Genomic DNA, 21,911 nt, shown 5'->3' with positions numbered 1-21,911 from the left:
AAATCCTTCCTTTCAAGGCTCAGGATCTATACAGAAGAGGAGGCAGAAAGACTGTAGGAGCCAGAAATGGTGGATGACTCCAAAGAAACAGTGTCTTCCAGACATGACCCGACTGATACAAATATGACCTCACAAGACTCTGACAGCATGCAGGAAGGAGGCCTGTACAGATTCAAACCAGACAAAATCCCTAGCCTTCTCCAATGGAGTATACATCACTGGATTTATCTACCACACTCCAAAGCATGTCCAGGAGTAGATGCCAACACAAAATGAACTCCACATTTTTGGCTATTTTTGTTTTGTTTTGGCACTTTTTCTCTTACTGATTTTCTTTTTTTTTTTTTAAGTTTGTTTTGCTTTTTTGTTTTTGTTACTTTGTTGTTTTTCCTGATTTTTTTTTTTAAAGAAAAAGAGAACAAGGAGGTTGGAAAGCTCTGGAAGGAGTTGGGGAGGGGAGAATATGATCAAATGAATTATATGGAAAAAATAGGAGATAAACAAATAACAAATAAATATAAACAATAAATGTTGCTTTTATGCCCTAGGATATTAATCAGACTTGATTTCCCAAATCAATTTCCGATATTATTCTAAAATCCAAGCCGGGTTTTCTTCCTTCAGAAAGAGGCTGCGGCGCCAGTTTGCTCTGCACCGTGGGAGAACGTTTTTAAACCAGAAGAGCTGTGAGGTTTGGGGACAAGAATCACCAGCAGCGACAGACTCTATCTGGCCTCAGCCGCACCCTTCCCGAGCCCAAAGAATCCTCAGCTGATGCTTTTGAGAGCCGATCGAGAGGTTCCCACCCTGCTTGTCCCGGTCAGGGAAAGACTGCATCACTGGAGACCCTCTCTAGACACCTTTCATGAATCTGCGTCAGCGATTCAGCCGGACAAATACAGGACACCCAGAAGACGATCATGCACCGGGCATCTAGTTAAGGACTCTAAGCTTTGAGCAGCCTGAGGCGCTTGCATCCTGAGCTGCATCTAAGGCTAGTAAGGTCTTCCTCCACCACCTTCCCTTGGCCTCTGTCTTCGGGATCAGAGACATGTCTCTCCAGTCGATTACTGGCCCAAGCTGGGAAGCAAGCGCAGCCCTCGAAGTTTCTAATGGCCCGGAAAATGTTTGGAGACTCCAGAAGCCCTAAGAGAGACCCGAGACTAAAGACGCCACAATTCGACCTCAAAGGATCAGAAAGCAGAATCTTGTTGGTCTCATTCGAACGCTATGACTAAAATAGTCGTGAGCCAGTTTCTCAGCAAGAAAAGCAGCCGGTCAACACACCACTGTAGGAGGCGCGAGCTCAAAACTGCTCTCTGTCTAAGCGCTTAGGCTCGAGATCCGAGCAAGGTCAAGAATTGATGCCTAGACGGTGGCTACACTATACGCGCCCGCGCGCTGTCCATTCCTCCGCTTCAGGAGGCTGAGGCCATCTCTTCGTCGGTGCCTGGGTTCCCCCTCAGCCTTTCCCGCAGGAGGAGCTCGATAAGCGCCCCCACAGACGGCAGTAGGTCCTGAAAACCTGATGTGGGTGCGACAATGCCACCCCAGGTCTCGGGGCACTCAGTTCCCAGGCAGCGGCCCCGCCCTTCTCTGTCGGTCCCGCCCCCGAAAGCAGTGAATCCAACCCGCACTGAGGCCCGCACATCGGCTGAAACGACCATTGGGTAGCGGCTCATGAAAGCGGAGGCACCTTTTTATAGGGTGCGGAGGGGCCCGAGAGCCACCGAGTCCAGGGTCCTGGCAAAACAAGCTGCCGCTGCGTCTCGCGAGTACCAGCCGGGCGGGTAGCCCTGCACCCGCCATCCCATGCATGGCCCGGGCGACACTCGACATGAACACGGAGGGGCTCGGAACACGCGGCGGGGGCCACGTAGGGCATGGACCACTCCCCTTCAGCGTCGAGTCACTGCTGGAGGCAGAGCGCGTACGGGGCTCCGAGCCTGGGGAGCTAGGGGAGGAGAGGCCGCAGGGTGCCTCGAAGCCCGGAGCATGGCCCCCACCGGTCACGCACACGTGCCCCCCACGTAAGTGCTCAGTGCCCGGGTCCCAGGCCCTGAAAAGCGTGCGCGCATTCAAGGCGAGGAAGTCCGGGGGCAATGCTCGCTGTGGCTCCGAACTTAATTATTAGCCACTAACCCTCCCAGCCACGAATTGGTACAAATTGGTGATGGGAAAACTGGTGATGGGAGCCCGACATTGTGCACAGGCCCAACAGCCACGTCCACGTCTCTTCGTGGGCGAGGTCCGCAGCCCAGGACAGACACCCCTAATGCTTTTCCACTCCTTGTCGCTCACGCTTTTACACCCCTTACCGACTTTGCGTATGCTCGCGACAACTAACTAGTCTGCCTATAGCCCTGACCTCTACTCATCCTGCTATTGCAGCCGCCTCCCGCCCCAGCTTCGCTCTTTTTCCAAGTGGGCAGTCTCCAGTTTCCTTGGAGTGCGAGGTCACGGATTGGGAGAGTCTAGAGCGCCTCCCCTCCACTTCCCTGCCCCCTTGCTTTGCTTATCCACGTGGCTTTGGAGACCTCGCTCCTCTGAGCGGAGTGGTCACGGAGCACCAACCTTCCTTTGTAGGGGATGGGACAGTGTCGGGATAGGGGTGTGCAGCCAGGGTTTGAGCGCTCGCCCTGTGCTTCTCTTTCCTTTCAGGTGCCCCCAGCCCTCCACCCTGCACCCTCCGCAAACACAAAAACAACCGCAAGCCACGGACGCCCTTCACCACCGCGCAGCTGCTGGCGCTTGAGCGCAAGTTTCACCAGAAGCAGTACTTGTCCATTGCTGAACGCGCCGAGTTCTCCAGCAGTTTGAGCCTCACTGAGACTCAAGTCAAGATCTGGTTTCAGAACCGCCGAGCCAAGGCCAAGCGGCTGCAGGAGGCTGAGCTGGAGAAGCTGAAGCTGGCAGCCAAGCCACTACTGCCGGCGTTTGCCCTGCCGTTTCCGCTGGGCACTCAGCTGCACAGCTCCCCGGCCTCTTTCGGCGGCGTCGCGGTTCCTGGCGTCCTCGCCGGGCCGGTCGCGGCTTATGGCATGTACTACCTGTCTTAGCCCATGGAACCAAGTTCTAGCCTCTGGGGTTCAGGCCTGCGCCACAGCTCCACCCGCCGCTGATGCTCCTGGTAATTTCTGACCTTTAGGTATCCCTTTCATTTTAGTTTTTCGTTTTTTACTGTTCATACGATGTTATATTTGATGACTGGAACCTCTTTGCAGGCATCTTACAAATATTTCGAACCTTCCTAAAATCATGTTCACACCAATCTGTTTTCTGACAGTAAAGGGCTTCATACAGTCCTTGAAATGGATAAAAGTAGATCTTCCTACTTCGTACAAAACAGCACCAAGGACTTTAGAGAGGCTCTTTCGGACTGGCATAACAATTCCATAAAAAGAAATAAAAATAAAAATGATGTAGTAGTATTGCTAGGAAGAAACTTAGAAATTATTATCACTCTAACTAAATGTGGTACGTTTTACCCATTGTTATTTTTTTAGATTATACAACGTTATTTTTTAGCGTATACACTGTTCAAGGAGCCGGAGGCAAACGCTGCATGGGTGGGAGCTTGGGGAAGGTGATAAGCCGCTGGCACCAAGCACCAAAATAAGGGTGGTCCTGGGGCAATGCCTGCTGGGCTTCAAGATTGGAGGGCTGTAGCTGTCACGCTGAAGGCAGCGGCCCGCAGGGACCAAGCCCTAGCCTCCTGGGTGCCGGACCAATGAAGAGAAGAGACTGAGGGTTGAGAGCCTTACTGTGGGCGCAGTAGGAGGCGGGGCTTGAGAAGGCCCCAAAGGACTTGCTGTGAGTGCCAGAGGCCCCTGTAATCCAGATGCGCCTTAGAAAAGCGGTGGACTTGTTTAGGAATCCAGACCCCTACCTTTATTTGAGGAACAAAAAAAAAAAAAAAAAAAGAACATCTGCGCTGTCCTGTCCCATCCTCCCTGTAGGATTCTCAACCCTGTCAAGACAGACTGAGGCCCTTTGGGTACCTGTCAATGGCACTGGTAAAACCTGTGGCTGTTTCCACAGTAAGCTTCTGCCACAACCTCGAGATTTAAGTCTGGAGTGTGCCGAGGGCTCACAAAGGTCCCCTGGAGTCTCAGCCCGGCCAAGGACAAGCCCCTTCTTCCAGATGCTGCCTTGGAGCCGGAGAGGAAGAACTGGGCTGCAGAAATGTGCTTGCTGTGTGTTCAGGGGACCTCCCAGGGATGGCCCTGGGTTAGGATATTCTGGTTGGGAGGAGGGGGAAGACTGGGCTGGCTGTGCTCAGCAGCCTAAGCCAGAACAACTACTCCAGAAAAACCACTGTCCTGTGACCGTCACTGCTCCATCTGCTCCAAATAAAACACAAGAGATGATATTTCATGGAACTGCCTATTGATACCCACCGACATTCCTCAGCCCTGTGTCTCTTGGAGAATGGAAAACAGATCGGTTGTTGTTTTGTTTTGAGACAGAATCTCACCATGTAGCCTTAACTGGCCTGGGGCTTGCTATTCTCCAAGGATGGCCTTAGACTCAGCAAGGTCCACTTGCCTCTGCCTCCCAAGTGTTGGGATTAAAGGCGCACACCACCATGCCCAGTTATGTGATTTTTTTTTAAGTCAATTGGCTCAGTTTTAGGGGTGTCAGATGCAGAGAGTAAAGAACAGTCTCAAGGGAGAGTGACTGTGTCTCAAGTGCGTGTCCAGATAGATCCCTCAGCCCAGGCTGTTTAAACCAGCCCAGTCCTACTGCTGCTCTCAAGAGGTCAGACCCTCTCCTGGTGTGCAAACGCCGATGTGCAGAGAGAGCCTGGGGGAAGGGTCCTGAGATTTCACCAGCAAGTCTGCTCCTTGGAAAGCAGACCTGGAACTACTTGTGTCGCCCAGGCTGGCTTTAGACTCAAAGCAATCCTATCTCACCCCGCTGAGTCTTGGGATGACAGACATGAGCCACCACACCCAGGCAAGCAGCTTCAGGTCTGCTCTCAGATCTGAGGTACTGAGTGGCACTGGGCACGATCATGTACAGCCACGGCCAGTGCATGGACAATCCCGAAATGACAGGAAAGTGAAAATCGAATGTTCACTTCAGAAAAGAGGGTGTGTGCCACCCTACCACTTCAGAGTGGATCTAGATCTGTGCGGCACATCTCTATCTGCTGCCCAAGAGCATGTGATGGCATGAGCCACCAAGGGCCGAGCAAAAAAACTGCTGGTCAGCTGACTGGCCAGCTGACTGGCCAGCTTGCTAGTTTGTCTCTCTGACCCAAAATACCCAGCCAGGAATATTCTCCCCAGATCCTTTCACTGAGCCAGTCCAATTATGTGTCTGGTTCTGAGAGTCCTCCCCCTGGGGGTGGGCATGGCTCCGGTGGTCTAGCAGGTAGGATGTATCCATACCTTTACATCATCCAGCAGGTCGCCCAGCAGTGTTTGCTTTTGGGACAAGGCTGAGGCACACTCCCACTTTTCTGGAGAGCTGACTACCAGCCTTCTTACAGAACTCAGACCCTTCTGGTCCCAGCCAGGACCTGATGCTGTACATACTCACTGAGCTAATCCTGAATTCAGATAGTATGTCCTCGAGGTCAAGGTCTTTAAAGGCCAGAAGTGGCCCAAAGCCAGTTGTGTAAGGATTTCCTTATTGTGACATTGCAGATCTTTGGGCCTCTGCCATTCAGCATCATATGGATAGAATGCTGAATCCCAGAGTCATGGCTTCCAGTCTAAGCCCTTTCAGCTGCCAATTCTGGACCACTGAGGGTGGACTTGGAGACCTGGCCCTGGCCCTGGGAACTTGTATCAGGGAGGCCACTGGACAAAGTGACCTAAAAGCTGTTGAGGGTGGACCATGCCTCTCTGGGCTTGAAGAAGGCAAAACAAGAAATAGAGAAGTAATGAAATGGTGTGGGTTGCAGATGACCTTGGGCAGAGCAGAGGTACAGAGGTCTGGACTGTGACTTACTCATCGAGTATATGCGTCTCATCTTTCCCATTAGAGAGACCTGATGTGTTGGATGGGTATGGGAGGTCAGAGTATTGCCTGAGCTCTGGGAAACAGCCCTGGGGACTTTAAGTTCAGGATCACCCCCAGGGAGGGAGCCAGGGCTCGTGCACCTACTAGCCTCTAAACAGAGCTAGGGTTGGCCACCCATATCAGCTTTGGCCCCTCTGGGTCTAGGGGACTGGTCTAGGGTCTCCAGCATAGCGACCTGAGGGCATAGGTACTGTGCTGTGGACCACTCAAGGTGGAGCCTGGTCAGTCCCGTTGGTGTTTCTAGAAGGGACTCTGCAGACATGACTAGCAGACTCTGGATGATGTAAGAGATCTGGAGAGCAGCATCTCCTCCTGGGGATTTCTGCACAGCTGATACACAATAGGTGGACAAGGTCATAGGGCGGGCATTAAAGGACAATGTCATCCCTTCCTTGCTTGAGGAATGGTGAGCATCCTTCTGCTGAGTAACATAAGCCAGGTGCCGGGGAAGAACAACTGTCTCCTGTCCTCTCTGTGCTTCCGATCTTCTCCAGCTCCCAATCTGGTGGTATTCTTGGGAAGCCTTTGGTTAAGTGGGTCAACGCTTCCCTGAAACATTGTGAATAATGCCATGCAATTGGTGCCAGAGTCTGATAATCTCATTTTTACTGTGAAGAAATATTGTCTAAATATACACAAGTTTTGCTGTTCCTGATTGGCACATTGCATTCGCATTGTATTTGATTGTGTTATTAAGAAAAGAAAAAAAAAATCAGCCAGGCGGTGATGGCACATGCCTTTAATCCCAGCACTTGAAAGGCAGGGCCAGGTGGATCTCTGTGAGTTCGAGGCCAGCCTGGTCTACAGAGCGAGATCCAGGACAGGCACTAAAACTACACAGAGAAACCCTGTCTCAAAAAACAAAACAAAAAGAAGAAGAAGGAGGAGAAGGAGGAGGAGGAGGAGGAGGAGGAGGAGGAGGAGGAGGAGAAGGAGGAGGAGGAGGAGAAGGAGGAGGAGGAGGAGAAGAAGAAGAAAAGGAAGAAAGAAAGAAAAAAGAAAAGAAATAAAAATAATCATGCATCAAACAGAGATGGTTGATAATAGAAGCTAAGTTCCAGAGATGGTCAAAGGAGGGAAAGAAATGTCTTCACATGTATAATGTGTGTGCTTTAGAAACAAAAAAGTGGCTGCACCCCTGAGCTCACACTCAAGGGGACGTGCGGGATGCAACTGTGGGCCTGTCCAGGGACCATGTGGCTGTTTGTGTGGATGGGCACAGTGTCGAGTGCCAGGTGTGTGCTCAGTGGTGGTGGGCATGGTGCTGGCCCTTGAAGAGAAAGACAGGCTGCAAGATCTAAATCATCAAGATCATGCCAGAATTTCAGAAAAGCACAGTTTGTATCAACAATCCTACAAGAAATTATCTGTGGTCTCTGTGGGAGCCCGTTCTGGGGTTCCTCGTGGCTTTACCCAGCAGGTCCGAGTAGAGGATGATCAGGACCACGGGCCTGAGTGCAGGTGTCTGAGATGGTCTGCACTTGGCTGTGCTGGGGGAGGAGGTCTTTTGCTCCACCCCTTGGCGTCTCTATAAAAACCCTGGACCAGAGACAGTCGGGGCCCGTTGGAATAGGTTCCAGGCCCTCTCGAGGCTATCCTTTATTTTCTATCTGTTTATCTCCGCAACATTCTCCGCTATAAATCCTTCTATCTAATATTTCCTGCTGCTCGCACTCAAGAAAACTCTGGGAAGCTGTGGGGGTGGTGGGTAAACGCCCCACAGGTCTCATTAAAGGAGGAGTTGCCAAACTTCAGATAGTAACAGACTTTTATATGATACTTAAGTAGGTTTTCCTACAAAGGGAAAAGATGGCCAACATGTTATAATATTATTGATAACTGTAGGCTTTTTTTAAAAAAAGATTTTTATTTATTTATATAGAGTGCTCCGGCTGCCTGTATGCCTGCAGGCCAGAAGAAGATACCAGATCTCATTACAGATGGTTGTGAGCCAAAGTGGTTGCAGGGAATTGAACTCAGGACCTCTGGAAGAACAGCCAGTGCTCTTAACCACTGAGCCATCTCTCCAGCCCCAAGAAGTGTAAACTTGTTACAGATGAATGTCCAAGAAAGTTACTGTAGTTAAAGGAGCAGTATTACACTGTTGAAGTTGGCCCTGTTCTCTGTGGAAGAGAAGTTCCCTTACATGGTAGAGTGGTGTACTAAGTCACATGATTTGCTTGTTGAACATGGCATATCAAAAGTCAAACTTAACAGATACTCTGGCAGACTCTGATGTTATGCTCATGGAAGGAGATGAGAATTTCTTCAGTAAACTTCAACAGCACCGTATCCCTATGTTCATATTTTTGGCTGGTCTTGGTGACATGCTTGAAGGATATGATTCTCAATTCTCATATGATATTCAAGGGCCATCCTCCAGGTTACGAGATAGCAGGAGCATGAGGGTTTGCCAGACTCTCATGATTGTTCAGTTTGTTTGTTCTGTTAAAAAGCTATGCTGACAAACAATTCACAAGCCTTCTGGTTCCCCCATTCAGTCTGTAATTCACCACCACCACAGTCAATGTTCAACATTTTCATCATCACCAAAAGAAACTCTCTCCTTCAGCCATCATCCCTATTCCTCCCCACTGCCCAGCCCTAACCTAACACAACAAACATTCTACCTGTGTTGCTTTTACTATTCAGGACTTTTGCTAGAAATGGAATCATACAGTAATGTGTGTGTGTTCTCATTTTAGTTTTCAGTGTTCCCCTGTATTACAGTATGTTGATATCAATTCCTCATTCTTTTTGTTTTGTTTGTTTTGTTTTTTTTCTTTCTTTTTTTTTAAAAGATTATTTATTTATTTATTTATTTATTTATTTATTTATTTATTTATTTATTTATTTATTCATTTATTATGTATACAGCATGTATGACTGCAGGCCAGAAGAGGGCACCAGATCTCATTACAGATGGTTGTGAGCCACCATGTGGTTGCTGGGAATTGAACTCAGGACCTTTGGAAGAGCAGCCAGTGCTCTTAACCTCTGAGCCATCTCTCCAGCCCTGGTTTGGTTTTTCAAGACAGGGTTTCTCTGTGTAGTTTTGGTGCCTGTCCTGGATCTTGCTCTGTAGACCAGGCTGACCTCGAACTCACAGAGATCTGCCTGGCTCTGCCTCCCAAGTGCTGGGATTAAAGGTGTGTGCCACCACCGCCTGGGTCCTCATTCTTTTTATGGCTGAAAAATATTCCTGTTACATGTATATAACCCATTTGTCTATCAATTTGATAGTTGGTGAATATTTGCATTGCTTTTATCTTTTGCCTGTTGTGAATTATGATGCTATGAACATTCATATATTTGTGTGTGTGTGTGTGTGTGTGTGTGTGTGTGTGTGTGTGATTGTGTGTGTGTGTGTGAATGTGTGTTTATTTCTCTTGGTGTGTATACCTAAGAGTGGAGTTGCTGTGTCAGATAGTGACTGTGTCTAAGGTACTGCAACATTGTTTCCACAATCATCTGTCCACTCCCGTGTGTGTGTGTGTGTGTGTGTGTGTGTGTGTGTGTGTGTGTGTCCGTGTCCTGAGGAGTGAAATGTGGCTCATGTTGTTAGTTTTTGAGTCACTTCCATTTTAATTCCTGTAGTATAATTTACATTGCACCAGCAGTGTTAAAAGTTCCCTTTCCCACATCTTCTCTAGACTTTGCTTACATTTAAGTTTTTTGAGACTTTATTTTACGTGTATGGGTGTTTTGCCTACATGTATGTCTGTGCACCATATGTGTGTAGTGCTTGGTCAGAAGAGGGTGTTGGATCCCCTGGGATGCTTGTAAGCCACCATGTAGTTGCTGGGAATCGAACCCAGGCCCTTTGGAAGAGCAGCCAGTGCTCTTAACCTCTGAGTTATCTTTCTAGCCACTCATTGATTATTTCTTAAATTAATTTTACTGTCAGATGCGATAGTGCATGCCTTTAATCCCACAATTCACGAGTCAGAGGCAAGTAGATTTCTGTAAGCTCAAGGCCAACCTGGTCTCCATAGTAAGTTCCAGGTCAGCCAGATTACAGAGTGGGACCTTGTTTCAAAATATTACTTTTTAAAGTTATCTGGGTGTGTATGTCAGTGTGGGGTTATATGCACAGAAGTGTAGGTACCCATGGAGAAGAGAAGAAGGTGTTGGGTATTCAGGAGCTGGAGTTACAGGTAGTTGTAAGCTGCCTGTTGTCAGTGCTGGGAACCAAATTCTGGTCCTCTCCAAGTGCAGTACATTGAAGTGTGAACCTAATTAGTCTTATCAATAAAAAAAACAGGAGTCAGATATTGGGGTAATAACCTGAAAGATCAGAGAAGCAGAGGAGCAGCCACCAGATCCTCTAACCAAAAGGGCCAAGATCTTGTCTCCACCTTGTCTTATCACTTCCTGTCTCTGCCTCCTGAGTGCTAGGATTAAAGATGTGAGCTTCCTAAATGCTGGTATTAAAGATGTGAGCTTCCTGAGTGCTGAGATTAAAGGCATGGGCCACCACCACCCAGCTCCTATGGTTAACTAGTGGCTAGTTCCACCCTCTGATCTCCAGGCAAGCTTTATTTGGCAGAACACACACACAAAATATCACACAACAGTGCATGTGCTCTAGTACTAAGTCACTTCAGCCTTTGTTCTCATTTTATTGATAATTATAATTCCGACAGGTCAAGTGGAATCTCTCAGTGTTGAACACTTTTTCATATATTTATTGGCCACTTCTAACAACTGTTTGATCCAGTTGTCTACTTATTGACAGTATTATTTATTCTTTTGGTGTTTAATGTCTTGACTTATTTCTATACTTTAGATCAGTGATTCTCAACCTTCCCAATGCTGTGACCCTTCAATGCAGTTCCTCATGTTGTAGTGACCCCCAACCATACAATTATTTCATTGCTACTATAATTTTGCTATTGTTATGAATCATAATGCAAATATCTGATATGCAAGATATCTGATATTTGACCCGGGGGAGGGGGGGTCATGATCCACAGGTTGAGAACCACTGTTCTAGATAGTAATACCTTATCAGACAGCTAGCAATGAGCTTCACCCATTCTGCAGGCTGTCTGTTTTCTTCATGGTGCTACTTCTATTTCTTATAAATCTCATTTGTCAGTTCTTGGAGTTCCTGAGATGCTTAGGTCCTTAACAGAAAGCCCTTGGCCATGCCTTTATCTTGACATGTTTTCTCTGATTTCGTCTAACAGTTTCAGAATTCCAGGTGTTACATTAAGAGCTTTGATCCAGGTTGACTTTTGGCAGACAAGAGTCAAGGACCTGGTTTCCTTCTTCTGTGTGTGAAACCCACTCTTTCCCAACACCGTATGTGAACGAGTCTATCTTTTCTCCCAGGTATTTTGGGCACCGTTTTCAGATTAGGTGACTGCACTGCATGAGCTTACTTCTGGCCACTTTATTCTCACTAGTCTGCTTACCTGCTTTGTGCCTCCACCATATTGTTTCTATTACAGCTTTGTATTCTACCTTGCAGTCAGGTATGGTGATATCTCTAGCATTCCTCTTTCCTGCGTCCATATGGATTTTAAGATCACCTTTTTTATTCTTGTCCTGCCCTTCATCAAATCTGATGATCTGGGACCCAGGCTGGCTTTGAACTCTCGGTCTTGCCAGTGTTGGGATTACAGATGAGAGCCATATAACCTTGTCTTTTCACTTTTCTCAGTTCCTTGACTTGCACTGTCCAGTTGATCTGTCCAGCTCACTTAGTCTTCCCCGTGCCATCTCAGCTCTCCCTGTGAGCCCTCCAGTGAGTTTTTAAAGTTCAAGCACTATACTCTCAACTCCAGAATTCCCATCTGGCTCTTTTGAAAGCTGGAGAGATGGCTTAGTGGTTAAAAGCATGCACAGTGCCTCTAGAGGATCTGAGTTGGATTCCCATCAATCATACCAGATGTCTTGTAACTCTAGCTCCAGGCCAGAGCCTCTGTGGGCACCTGCTATCATGTGCACATACACATAATGAAAATAAATCTCAAAAACAAAAAACAAACCCCAAGCCCCAAATATCTCTTTATGGAAGGTCTCTGTGGGGTAGTGTGTTCCTGCCTTCCTTAGTTTTGTGAACATGGTGATGGCAGTGGGACTCCACTAGTCCTGGCATTCTGCCACCTCATAGGCAGTTTCCACTGCCTTCAATATCAGGAGGTGGGCTGCACATTCTATTTCTTCCAACCTCTCATTGCTGCTGTTTAAACTTGACATTAGTAACAACTAATTGATCTTAGAACTACTCTGGGGCTTGTTATTGGTGCGTTTGTGGTTAGATGGAGCATGATTTTGGTAAAGATGGTTTTCCTGTGTTTGGCTTTCCCAAGCTTCTGGTATCTCAGGAAAAATGGGTTTTGCTGGCCACAGACCTGGGATAGGTTTTTTGGTTTGTTTTTGTTGTTGTTGATTTAAGGCTTCTGGTAGGACCTGCACCCGTGAGCTCTCTCAATATCTACCCCACAGCTGCCCCAGTACTCCTGAAGTGTATGTACAATCTCTCTCCTAGGGTTTCCTCCTGCACTCTTCCAGATGCCATGTCCCCATGGAGTTTAATTGGCTGCACAGGACACAAGGACAACAAGGCTGTCTTTCAGAGCATAAGGATCCTGGATTCACCTGTGGCTGTTCTAGACCCCTTCCTCACAGTTTTGTGGAATACAGGAATTATACAAATCTCCCTAAAACTTTGTATCAGAAGCAAAATAGTCATGGCTCATAATCATTCCCTTTTCTGATCATGAGTGAAAAAATTTATTTCATATGTTTAATAGTGACATTCTTAGAGCAGCGCCCACAAAGCAGGTAGGAGGTTTCTCCATCTCATTCCTTCAGTGTGTTCTGGTTATTTCTGGAATCTGCAGATTCTGAGTTTCTACATACTGGCTGCTTCATGTGCTCAGACATGGAAATAAGGAGGTGGCAACGGTCCAGCTCAGGGCAGCTATCCAGAAGCAAGAGAAAGGCCCTGGCACACCACTCCCCGAAAGTCCATCTGGCTTTCCTCGCCAGGATCCATCAGTGGTGTTTGTTTCTTTTCTTAGTGCTTTTAAAGCCTCTGGCTGCACCCTGGCCAAAACAGACAGTAGAAGGTATTCTGAAACAGAAAAATGGTTATCTCAAACAATGGCATTATCTTTAACAACACACAGCTTGTCTCTACTTCCTTCATATTTGTATTCTGGAATGTTCTCCTTGTGCTTTGTGGAATACTCAGGAAATGGAGTCTGGTCTCTTGGGTCCTAGGATCAGCTCCTGGTCTCAGGCGTGCTTCCTGTGGGATATCTTCCTGGTACCAATGTGCATTTGCTTAGAAGAATTTAGCCAGCAGGGTTAGCTCCCGCAGAGGCCCCTATGGCATCGGTTTCCTGTTATCTCCATTGCTGAAACCTAATCACCACAGGCAGGCAGGGTACTCACAGGCCAAGATCCAAACAACCATGGAAGATGGCTGCTGGAAGGCAAATGAGGGGCATCCATGTCCATCTTCCTGCCGGTTTGGATTCTTGGGCCACCCCACCACCACTTTCAAAAATTTCCCCAAAATAATAGTTAAAGCTGGTGTGAGTGCAATCTGAGAAAGACAGTCTGCCAGGCAAACACAGGAGAAGGTCCTTTCCACCCAGCAGAGGTGACAGTGACAAGGGGGTGGTGCTGGCATTCTGGGCTCCAGGGTCCAAAGCACAGGAAAGGAGGACACTATTAACATTCAGGTTGTCACCAGCAATGAAGCCCATCTTCTTGCCCAGTGGTACCCACTCTCAAGCCTAGAGTCATTAATACACACGGAAAGATGCACACACTGACCTGTGGCTGTAGGTCCGCCTGCAGGGAGGTGGGGCAGCAGGTTCAGAGCAGATATCCATGGCGTCACTGTCATCTTTCAGGGCTCTGGCTGGTGGGTCTGGAGCAGCTGGCACAGCTGGGCTGTAGAGGACAAAGCAATGGGCAGCACTTGTACCTGGTTCCCCAGTACTAAACTCTCAAGGAAGACACTTTTTTTCTTGCAAAAATGTTTGTTTGTTTTTTACTATTTTGGCATATTCTACTATTACAATGAAATTTTCAGGCTATTGGAAAAAGAAGAATGCTTTATGGCATGGTCATGCATTCATATAGCTAAGTCTGATAATTTATAAATTTAAACATAATGATTCTTCATTCTCCCCCCCCCCCCCCCCCTTATTTTGAGACAGGGTTTCTCTGTGTAGTTTTGGCGCCTGTTCTGGAGCTCGCTCTGTAGACCAGGTTGGCCTCGAACTCACAGAGATCCATCAGCCTCTGCCTCCAGGATGCTTGGATTAAAGGTGTGCGCCACCACCGCCCCATCCTTCCCCCTTTAAAGACATCTGGGGCCAGATGCAGTAGTGCATCCTTTAATCCCAGCACTGGAGAGGGAGAGAAAGGTGATCTCTGTGAGTTCTGGAGGCTAGCCAGGCCTACAAAGTGAGTTCCAGATGAGCCAGAGCTACAGTATACACAGTGAGACACCTACCCCACCCCTGCAAAAAAGGAAAGAAAGAAGACAGCTGGCCAGGAACTTGGTATGTGAGACCAGGATGGCCTCAAATGCAGAGATCTGCCTGCCTCTGCTTTCCAAAGTCCCCAGCAGTATTTTTCTTGAAGCTTTTCTATTTTTCTACTCATGTATATGTATGTGTTCCTCTCAGTGCCACACGTGTGGATGCCTGGAGGACAGAAAAGGGCATGGGATCCCTTGGAGCTGAAATTACAAGCAGTTGGGAGCCACCTGATGTGGGTATTGTGGACAGCACTCTACCTCTGAGCTCTATTCCCAGCCCCCAACTGTCTTCCCATGAGGGAGAGATTTACTAAAATTAACTAGATAACATAGATTCTTGTCCCCTACTACCAACGAGCTAATCCAGCATTGCAGACGTAGAGAAGTACTGAAGACTCAGATTCTCATGAAGCATTCCACAATGCAATGGGTTCTCTAATTATGTTACACAGAAAGGTGCACTGCTTGGAGAAAATAAGGACTTCACGAAATTTTTATTCATTTACTTATTGTGTGTGTGCTTATGTGTGTATACCTACGTGTGTGGTGTATGCATGTGTGTGTAGGACAGAGGCCCACCTCAGGTGTCATTCCTCAGTAGCCATCTACTTTTTTTTTGAGACAGGGCCTCTCCCTGGGACCTGGAGCTCACAGCTGAGGCTAGGCTGGCTGGCCTAACCCCAGAGACCTCTGTCTCCACTTCTCTAGTGCTAGCATTTTATGTGCACCCCATGATCCTTGGCTTTTGTAGACAGGTGACAGGGACTGAACCTCAAGCTTAAACACTCCACTGAGCGAGTTCTCTCCCCAACCCCAATCAATGCAATAGCTAATGATTACGGAGAGTTCACTGAAAGGAATCATGTTTGAAAGGAAGCAAAGAAGTATTATACTAAGAGTTATTCCAGGAGTGATTTTCCTGGGCAGTATAAACAGTCAGGTTAACAGACAGCTTTGTTGACAAGTTTGTAAAAGTAAGCAGAGAGGAAAAAATGAAAAAAAAAAAATCTATGAGGTCCCATGGGAGAAGTGTGAAGAGTACATGCACTGGGCTAGTCCCCAAATGCCCCTGCTGGTAGATTCAGAGGGGCATGCAGGGCACAGACCAGCACAAGCACCTGCCAGTACCACTCCCTCTGTGCCCAGCCAGGAAGTGCCCTCCTGTCTCCACCAGCGTATACCCCAAGCATCCTAATTCACTGTCCTCAGTTTCAGCTACCTGTGTATAAATAAAAACTAAGTCAGCTTTGACTACAGTGTCTGTTCCCAGGCTTAAGACTGGGGGCAGTCACAACTGGGTCCCTACGTACCCTCTGTTTGTCTTGGGCTTATCAAATCGGAAATCCGCAGGGTACAAGTGGAGCCTCACCATGTGATCCTTCCGGTCCTGGCTGGTCCTGAACTTCTGCGGGCAGCCTTCAACCAAGCACTGGTACTACAAAGAACAAGGTGTCACCTCCACTCTCACCCTGCCCTAAGCCCTGATCCCAGTCACCGTTGCAGAGGTGTTCAGTGTAGCCAACACCCACCATATCCTGCCTCTGGGCCAGGATCTGGAACAGAGAGTCATGCCATTCCAGGATGTGGACGTCCAACAAATGCCCCGAGGGGAAGGCACGGCTGCAGAGGGAGCAGGTGTTTCCATGTAGCATGTGATAGTGATGCTGGTAGTCCTCTAGGGCGGCGAACACTTGGCAGCAGCCAGCCACCTGACAGGTGAACTCAGGCACCCTGGGAAAGGAGGCATGTTACTTGGAAGGATACCCCCATCCCAGGCAGGAATTCTAGGAGGAATTTCCGACCCAGATTCCTGTTGGTGAGCCTGAAACAAGTTCAGAGTTCCTGTGCCACCCCAAGCCTTACTAATAGACTAGGGGAGGGAGGACCCAGCCAAGCCATGCATGTACGCGGGCAGGGTGGTGCGAAGCCGATGATACTCAGGGTGTCATCTAGAAGGGGTTCGAGTCCTAGTCTGTATGCGGGCGGGAGAGGAGGAGCCAGGGTAGCGCTAGCAAGAAGAGAAAGGCCTCGAAGGTATGCTGCTCACATGGACTTCTCCGGCGTCTCGGACACTTGCGTGAGCATGTCCTGCAGGTAGAGGTGCCGTTGCACATCCCCATCCTACGGAAGATAGGCGCCAAAAGCCAGGGGTGGACCCGAGTCTTGAAGCCTCGCCCTGCAGCTTTGAACCACGCCCCAACCTACAGAGATGTGTCCAGCCCCTATGTCCAGCCCACACAGACAAGCTCCGCCTAGCCTAGCCCCGCCCCCAGCGACAGTCCTGCCCCCCCCCAGGCACCGCCCTGCAGGGTGGGGGTGCTCAGGAAACCTTCCGCACAGGTTCTCACGCACCTCAAAGAACTCGTGATCCCGCGGGAAGCGTACGGGGCGCGGTGTGAACCGGAAGGGCGCCGCCCCAGCTGCAGGGCTCCGCTCCACCGGCAGCGGTTCGGCTGCCCCGGGCGTCCCGGCCAGGCGGGAATAGAGCGCAGGGGGAAGCAACATCTCCACGGCCGCCGCAGCCCTTCGGCCACCGTCGGCGGGGCGGGGACGGACGTGACGTCTGTTAACTTCCTGTGGCAACCCTGCGGGGCGGAACGCGGCGCGCGGAGGTGAGTGAGGGCTGGTTCTGGGTTGTGGCGGGAACCTGTCGGGGAGGGGCGGGGCTGGAACCGGGCGCGGGACCGGGGACGGGAACCCGACTAACCTGCAGCCGTGAAGAGTCTGATTCTCTTGGGCATCTGCCCCCGGCAGTTCCGACTGCCAACCCGGGCCTGCCCCGCAGCTCCTCGGGGCGACAGCCCCTGGCTGTTTCTGCCCCCTCCAGGCGTCCGTCCAGCTGGAGGCAGTGGCCGTGGGAAGTTCACGGTTAATGTGACTTCTCTCCTGAGAGCCCCGCGGTGACTGCGGAGCTGGCTTGCGGGTCTTCTGGAGTGAAGGAGTCAGGGCCACCTTCAGTAGAGACAGACATGGGAAGAAACCCTAACCTAAACAAAAAGGCGATTGAGATGTGCAGCTGACGCGTTCGGGAGCTTTAACTTCCCTCCCCTCCCAAAATAGGACAGAGCAGGGCTCACCTGTATGAAGGTAATATCAAGGAAGAAGAAGGGGTACTACTGTTTAACAGATACAAACGAAAACCTTTTGGGGCTATTCTCCCTTCTTTCAGATAGCCCTGGCCATGTCCAGTCTATTTTTCTTCCTCTCTGCTCTGGACTCTTCCAGACGTCTCTGGATATTTTCTCTCTCTTATATACCTTAACCATAAAAAAAGAAAACTTTTTTTTTTTTTGTCATTATGCCTTAGAAATGAAGGTCTGTGTCCATGTCTCTAGCCATCTATCTGCCTGTGGCCAGCGGTGACGTCATCTCTCTCACTCGTCTGTCTCTGTAAAAGCATTTGGATTCTTGACATTTTGCAAGTTATAAAATGTTCTTGACAGGCCGTGTCTTGGTTAGGTTTCCATTGCTGTGATAAACACCGTGACAAAAGGCAACTTCGGGAGGAAAGGGTTTGTCTCAGCTTACAGCTCTAGTTTTCCTTGAAGAGAGAAGTAGGGCAGAACTTAAAACTGCTTACTGACTTACTCCTCCTAGCTTACTCAGCACCCCCCCCCTCCCTCCTCTGTCCCCCCTCCCCTTTTTCTTTTTGGTTTTTTTTGTTTTGTTTTGTTTTGTTTTGTTTTGTTTTGTTTTTTTTTTTGAGACAGGGTTTCTCTGTGTGACAGCCCTGGCTGTCCTGGAGCTCACTTGTATAGACCAGGCTGGCCTCAAACTCAGAGATTGGCCTGCCTCTGCCTCTTGATTTCTGGGATTAAAAGTGTGAGCCATCACACCCAGCCAGCCTGCTTTTTTATATACTCCAAAACCACTTGCTCAAAGGCAAGTGATCTGGGCCCTCTCGCATTAATCATCTACCAAAGAAACATACAGACCACCCTGGTGGAGACAGTTCCTCGGTTGAGTCTGTCTTCCCAGACATGTCTAGGCTTGTGTCATTTGACAAAAACCAACCAGCACACTCTGGTTTGTACTGTTATCCAGGAGCCTTTAGTGGCTCTCAACCTTCCTAATGCTGCAACCCTTTAATACAGTTCCTCATGTTGTGATGACCCCTAACCATAGTTATTTTGTTGCTACTTCATAACTGTATTTTTGCTACTGTTGTGAATTGTACTGTAAATATATGAATGCAGGATATCTGATATGTGACCCTGTGAAAAGGTCATGGGGGTCTTGACCCACAAGTTGAGAATTGCTCCAGACTCCCCCTTTTACACTTCTTCTACCCCCACCCCAACTCCATTTTAGCCATTGTTCACTGGAAATATGCATCTGGTTTGCTCATGATTGGTTGTGCCAGACTTGGCTAAATAAGTTGTGTTTGGTCTAGTGTATCTGTGGTGACTGATAGAAATAGGAACCAAGGAGTATGAGAAAGTCATGCAGGCTGTTGATCAGACTTCTCTACAGTTGGACCTTTCAACTGTGACTTTGTCTTCCTGTATGTAGAAACAATTGTGTGGACGTTACTGTCTGTGTCCCTTGTTCACTAACTGCCAAGAGTGTCTTTCCATTGTGTGACAACCAAAGTTTAGGTATGTCTCCTAGGACATCTCTAAAGCCTTAAAGGAAGCTACTGTTTAGAGATGAGAGAAGTCTGCCCCCTCCCACCCCCATAATCTATAAATCAGGAAGCACAGCAGCCTCCTTGGATTAATACATGGGAAGTAATGATATCTGAGGATTTACACGTTTATTTGGATATGACTTTAAACAAGTATCTGTGTAGATGATCCTTTGGTGGTAGTACCCTGCCCTGTGTCTGGTGGGCAGGGCTTTGTGTTGGTGGCTCATACCTTCTTTGCCATCTAGCAGGTTGCAGGACAGCCTTTGGGCCTTGCAAAGCCTCATGGTTACTGCTGAATTTGAAGAGACCATATGTGGGGGAAGTTTGGGGGTTTGCATTCTGCTTGACAGGTAGCTTAAAGTGCCTCTTTTAAGACCTACCAATATTTAAAAAAAGAAAAATTCTTGAACATTTTATTTTTTAATGTATGGGTGTTTTGTCTGCATTTTTGTTTGTGCACCATGTGCCAGTGGAGGCTAGAAAAGTGTCAGTTCTCCTGGGATTAGAATTAGAGACGGTTTTGAGCTACCATATGGGAGCTGGGAACTCAACCCAGGTCTTCTGCAAGATGCTTTTAAGTGCTGAGCCATATATCCAGCCCCGAGATACCTGCATTAAAGATACTGTCAGCGTCTTACTGTCTCTCTAAAACTAAGTAATTCCCATGTTACTTAGTGAGCATAACCAGTTCCCAGAAACCAGAGCAAACATGTTGAGGCAGTATCTGTTTTAATCTCCATAGCAACTCTAGGGAGCTCTGTTAAGCCCTCTTTTCATGAGCAGCATGCAAGGGGCTAGCTAGCGTTTTGACTGGTGTCCACACCCCACAGCTGAAAGAATCATGTTTCTATTGTGTAAGACTCCACAGCCCACACTCTGCTGTGGTGTGCTTTTTATTGTGGTTACACTGAACACCTCTTGATTTGGAAGTTTGTGTGCTGGGGATTTGATACCCGCTTTAGGCTTTCCATTTTGTTTTAGTTCTTGGAGACACCTATTTTGACCATTGGTGGAGGGTGATAAACTAAGAAACTGCTTTCCATTACATGGGTTTACAGTGGAACTCTCAAGGTAGAGTTCCAAGATGCTACTATTTGTACATTAGCATACTGTGGGAGTGTATCCTGAGTCTCCTGCCCTTGACACTGTTTAACTCAAGGCTTGTCTCAATTGGAGATGCTAGCACAGCAGTTCTTAACTTCTGAGTTATACCTTTGTGAATGTACAAGAATGTTCAGAAAATTCACAGATATGAATAGTAAAGTCTCGTCTCCAGGCATAACTTCACTATTGTTTGTGGATCTCAAATTAAGAATCCTGACATGGGTTTATTACTATGTACTTATAACATACATAAAGTTTTTATTGGGCTTAATTTTTAAACTGTAGCTAGTGTTTGTTTTCCTTAATGCTGTTTAACAGCAATTCTGATACTGACTGACTAGCTCAGCCATCAGTGGAAGACCCCATGTTCTCAGCTATTAGTACCAGGAAGTTGGTATATCTGTTACCCACTAGGACATTATATACCGTCTCCACAGGTCAACCTTTCCACTGGGATGATGGGATAGAAGTCACCATACCTTTCCTAACCAGTAGAACATTGGTTTAGAAATTGACATGCTGTCTTCTGCTGTTGCTCTGTGACGTCAAATACAGTTCTGTTTGATTTTTAGATAGGTTCTTGCTGTATCCCAGACTGGCTTTGACTGTGATCTTCCTGCCCAGCCTCTCAAGTTCTGGGGTTACAGCCTCAGAAATCGTTTTGATCTCCACCACTTTAGCCAGTGTCTAGACCTCAGTACAGCTGGTCCTAGAGCATCAGTAAAGCTGGAATATGTGGAATATTCCACATATTCTTACCTACCTAAATCTTACCTACCTAAACTATCTTTATATGTTGTCAGGCCTGGACCAGAAAAGAAACATTGAAGGTTTTAGAATGCAAAAAGAATGCCAGACAGGCATGTGAACAGAGGTACCAACTTACAGTTTAGGGTTTAAGAATTGGGTGTGGCCTCATGAGCGGGAAGTTTTACTACATCAGGACAGAGACAGTAGCCTAGGCCTGTGCAAGTTCCCTCAAAGGGCAGGATCCTTGTGTCTGCCCAGCCAGGGCCAGAAAAGCTGAGACAAAATATCAAATCTGCCTCCTGCTGGCCGGTGGTTACATGAAGATGGGCTGGACCAGGAAGTGAGAGCCAGGTTTGTCCGGCCCATTTCAGTGATTTAGCTGGTACAGCTGGCTCAAGTGGTGGTGTGAGCTGGAAAACCACTGAAAGCTGTGTCGACAGGGCTGTGTATGGTACAGGTATTGAATGCAGTGACAGTGGCAGTGACGGTGGCTGGCAGATTTTGTAGATCGGTAGCATTTTGATAGATCAGACTGCCAGGGAGAGGGAGATGCTCATGGTTTACATAATCTTGACAATGATTTTTATGTCGAAGGCTTGACTCAGTCAAAAGACATTTTAGGTTTAATTTTATGAACAGCTTTCTTCCTGCCTTCAGGAGAATATTGCTATGTTGGTGTCTCAGAGCTAAACTATGAGTGAATTTCGGATTCACCATGATGTCAATGAGCTGCTCAGCCTGCTACGCATCCATGGTGGGGACGGGGCTGAAGTCTACATTGACCTGCTGCAGAAGAACCGGACGCCATATGTTACAACCACAGTCTCTGCCCACAGTGCCAAGGTGAGCACATGTTCCTGATACAGGACCATAGGGATGGGA

The 21,911-nt window shown here is 48.0% G+C and overlaps 3 protein-coding genes and 1 pseudogene across 6 annotated transcripts in view; 3 read left to right on the top strand and 1 right to left on the bottom strand.

Moving 5' to 3' along the window:
• Nucleotides 1–1,702: 1,702 nt before the first annotated feature.
• LOC102917173 (homeobox protein MSX-3) lies at nucleotides 1,703–3,903 on the top strand. The gene is made up of 2 exons (XM_006987593.3): nucleotides 1,703–2,030; nucleotides 2,662–3,903. The coding sequence occupies exons 1-2, from the start codon at nucleotides 1,817–1,819 to the stop codon at nucleotides 3,057–3,059; spliced, it is 612 nt and encodes a 203-aa protein (XP_006987655.2). The 5' UTR covers nucleotides 1,703–1,816; the 3' UTR covers nucleotides 3,060–3,903.
• Nucleotides 3,904–7,276: 3,373 nt separating this feature from the next.
• On the top strand, nucleotides 7,277–8,498 carry LOC143271141 (cytosolic 5'-nucleotidase 3A pseudogene; annotated as a pseudogene).
• A 4,255-nt stretch (nucleotides 8,499–12,753) lies between these two features.
• Nucleotides 12,754–17,050, bottom strand: Znf511 (zinc finger protein 511). Its single transcript, XM_006987591.4, has 6 exons — nucleotides 16,898–17,050; nucleotides 16,593–16,666; nucleotides 16,075–16,276; nucleotides 15,856–15,980; nucleotides 13,831–13,950; nucleotides 12,754–13,120 (listed from the first exon to the last, which is right to left on the bottom strand). The coding sequence occupies exons 1-6, from the start codon at nucleotides 17,048–17,050 to the stop codon at nucleotides 13,042–13,044; spliced, it is 753 nt and encodes a 250-aa protein (XP_006987653.2). The 3' UTR covers nucleotides 12,754–13,041.
• Tubgcp2 (tubulin gamma complex component 2) overlaps nucleotides 16,929–21,911 on the top strand; it is a 24,631-nt gene continuing 19,648 nt past the window's right edge. Inside the window, exons 1-2 of one of the 4 annotated variants that reach the window (XM_006987592.4) lie at nucleotides 16,929–17,157; nucleotides 21,687–21,872. In XM_006987592.4, coding sequence (XP_006987654.2) covers nucleotides 21,723–21,872 — 150 coding nt within the window. In that variant the 5' untranslated portion in view covers nucleotides 16,929–17,157; nucleotides 21,687–21,722. Of the gene's footprint in view, nucleotides 17,633–21,686; nucleotides 21,873–21,911 lie in introns of all 4 variants that reach the window. The other 3 variants (XM_076554701.1, XM_016006128.3, XM_076554703.1) reach the window with 3 other exon arrangements.

Source organism: Peromyscus maniculatus, chromosome 1 (assembly GCF_049852395.1).
Source record: "Peromyscus maniculatus bairdii isolate BWxNUB_F1_BW_parent chromosome 1, HU_Pman_BW_mat_3.1, whole genome shotgun sequence".
In the NCBI taxonomy this organism is placed as follows: Eukaryota; Metazoa; Chordata; class Mammalia; order Rodentia; family Cricetidae; genus Peromyscus; species Peromyscus maniculatus.
Note: the sequence above shows the minus strand (reverse complement) of the source record. Positions and strands in the feature narration are given on the sequence as shown.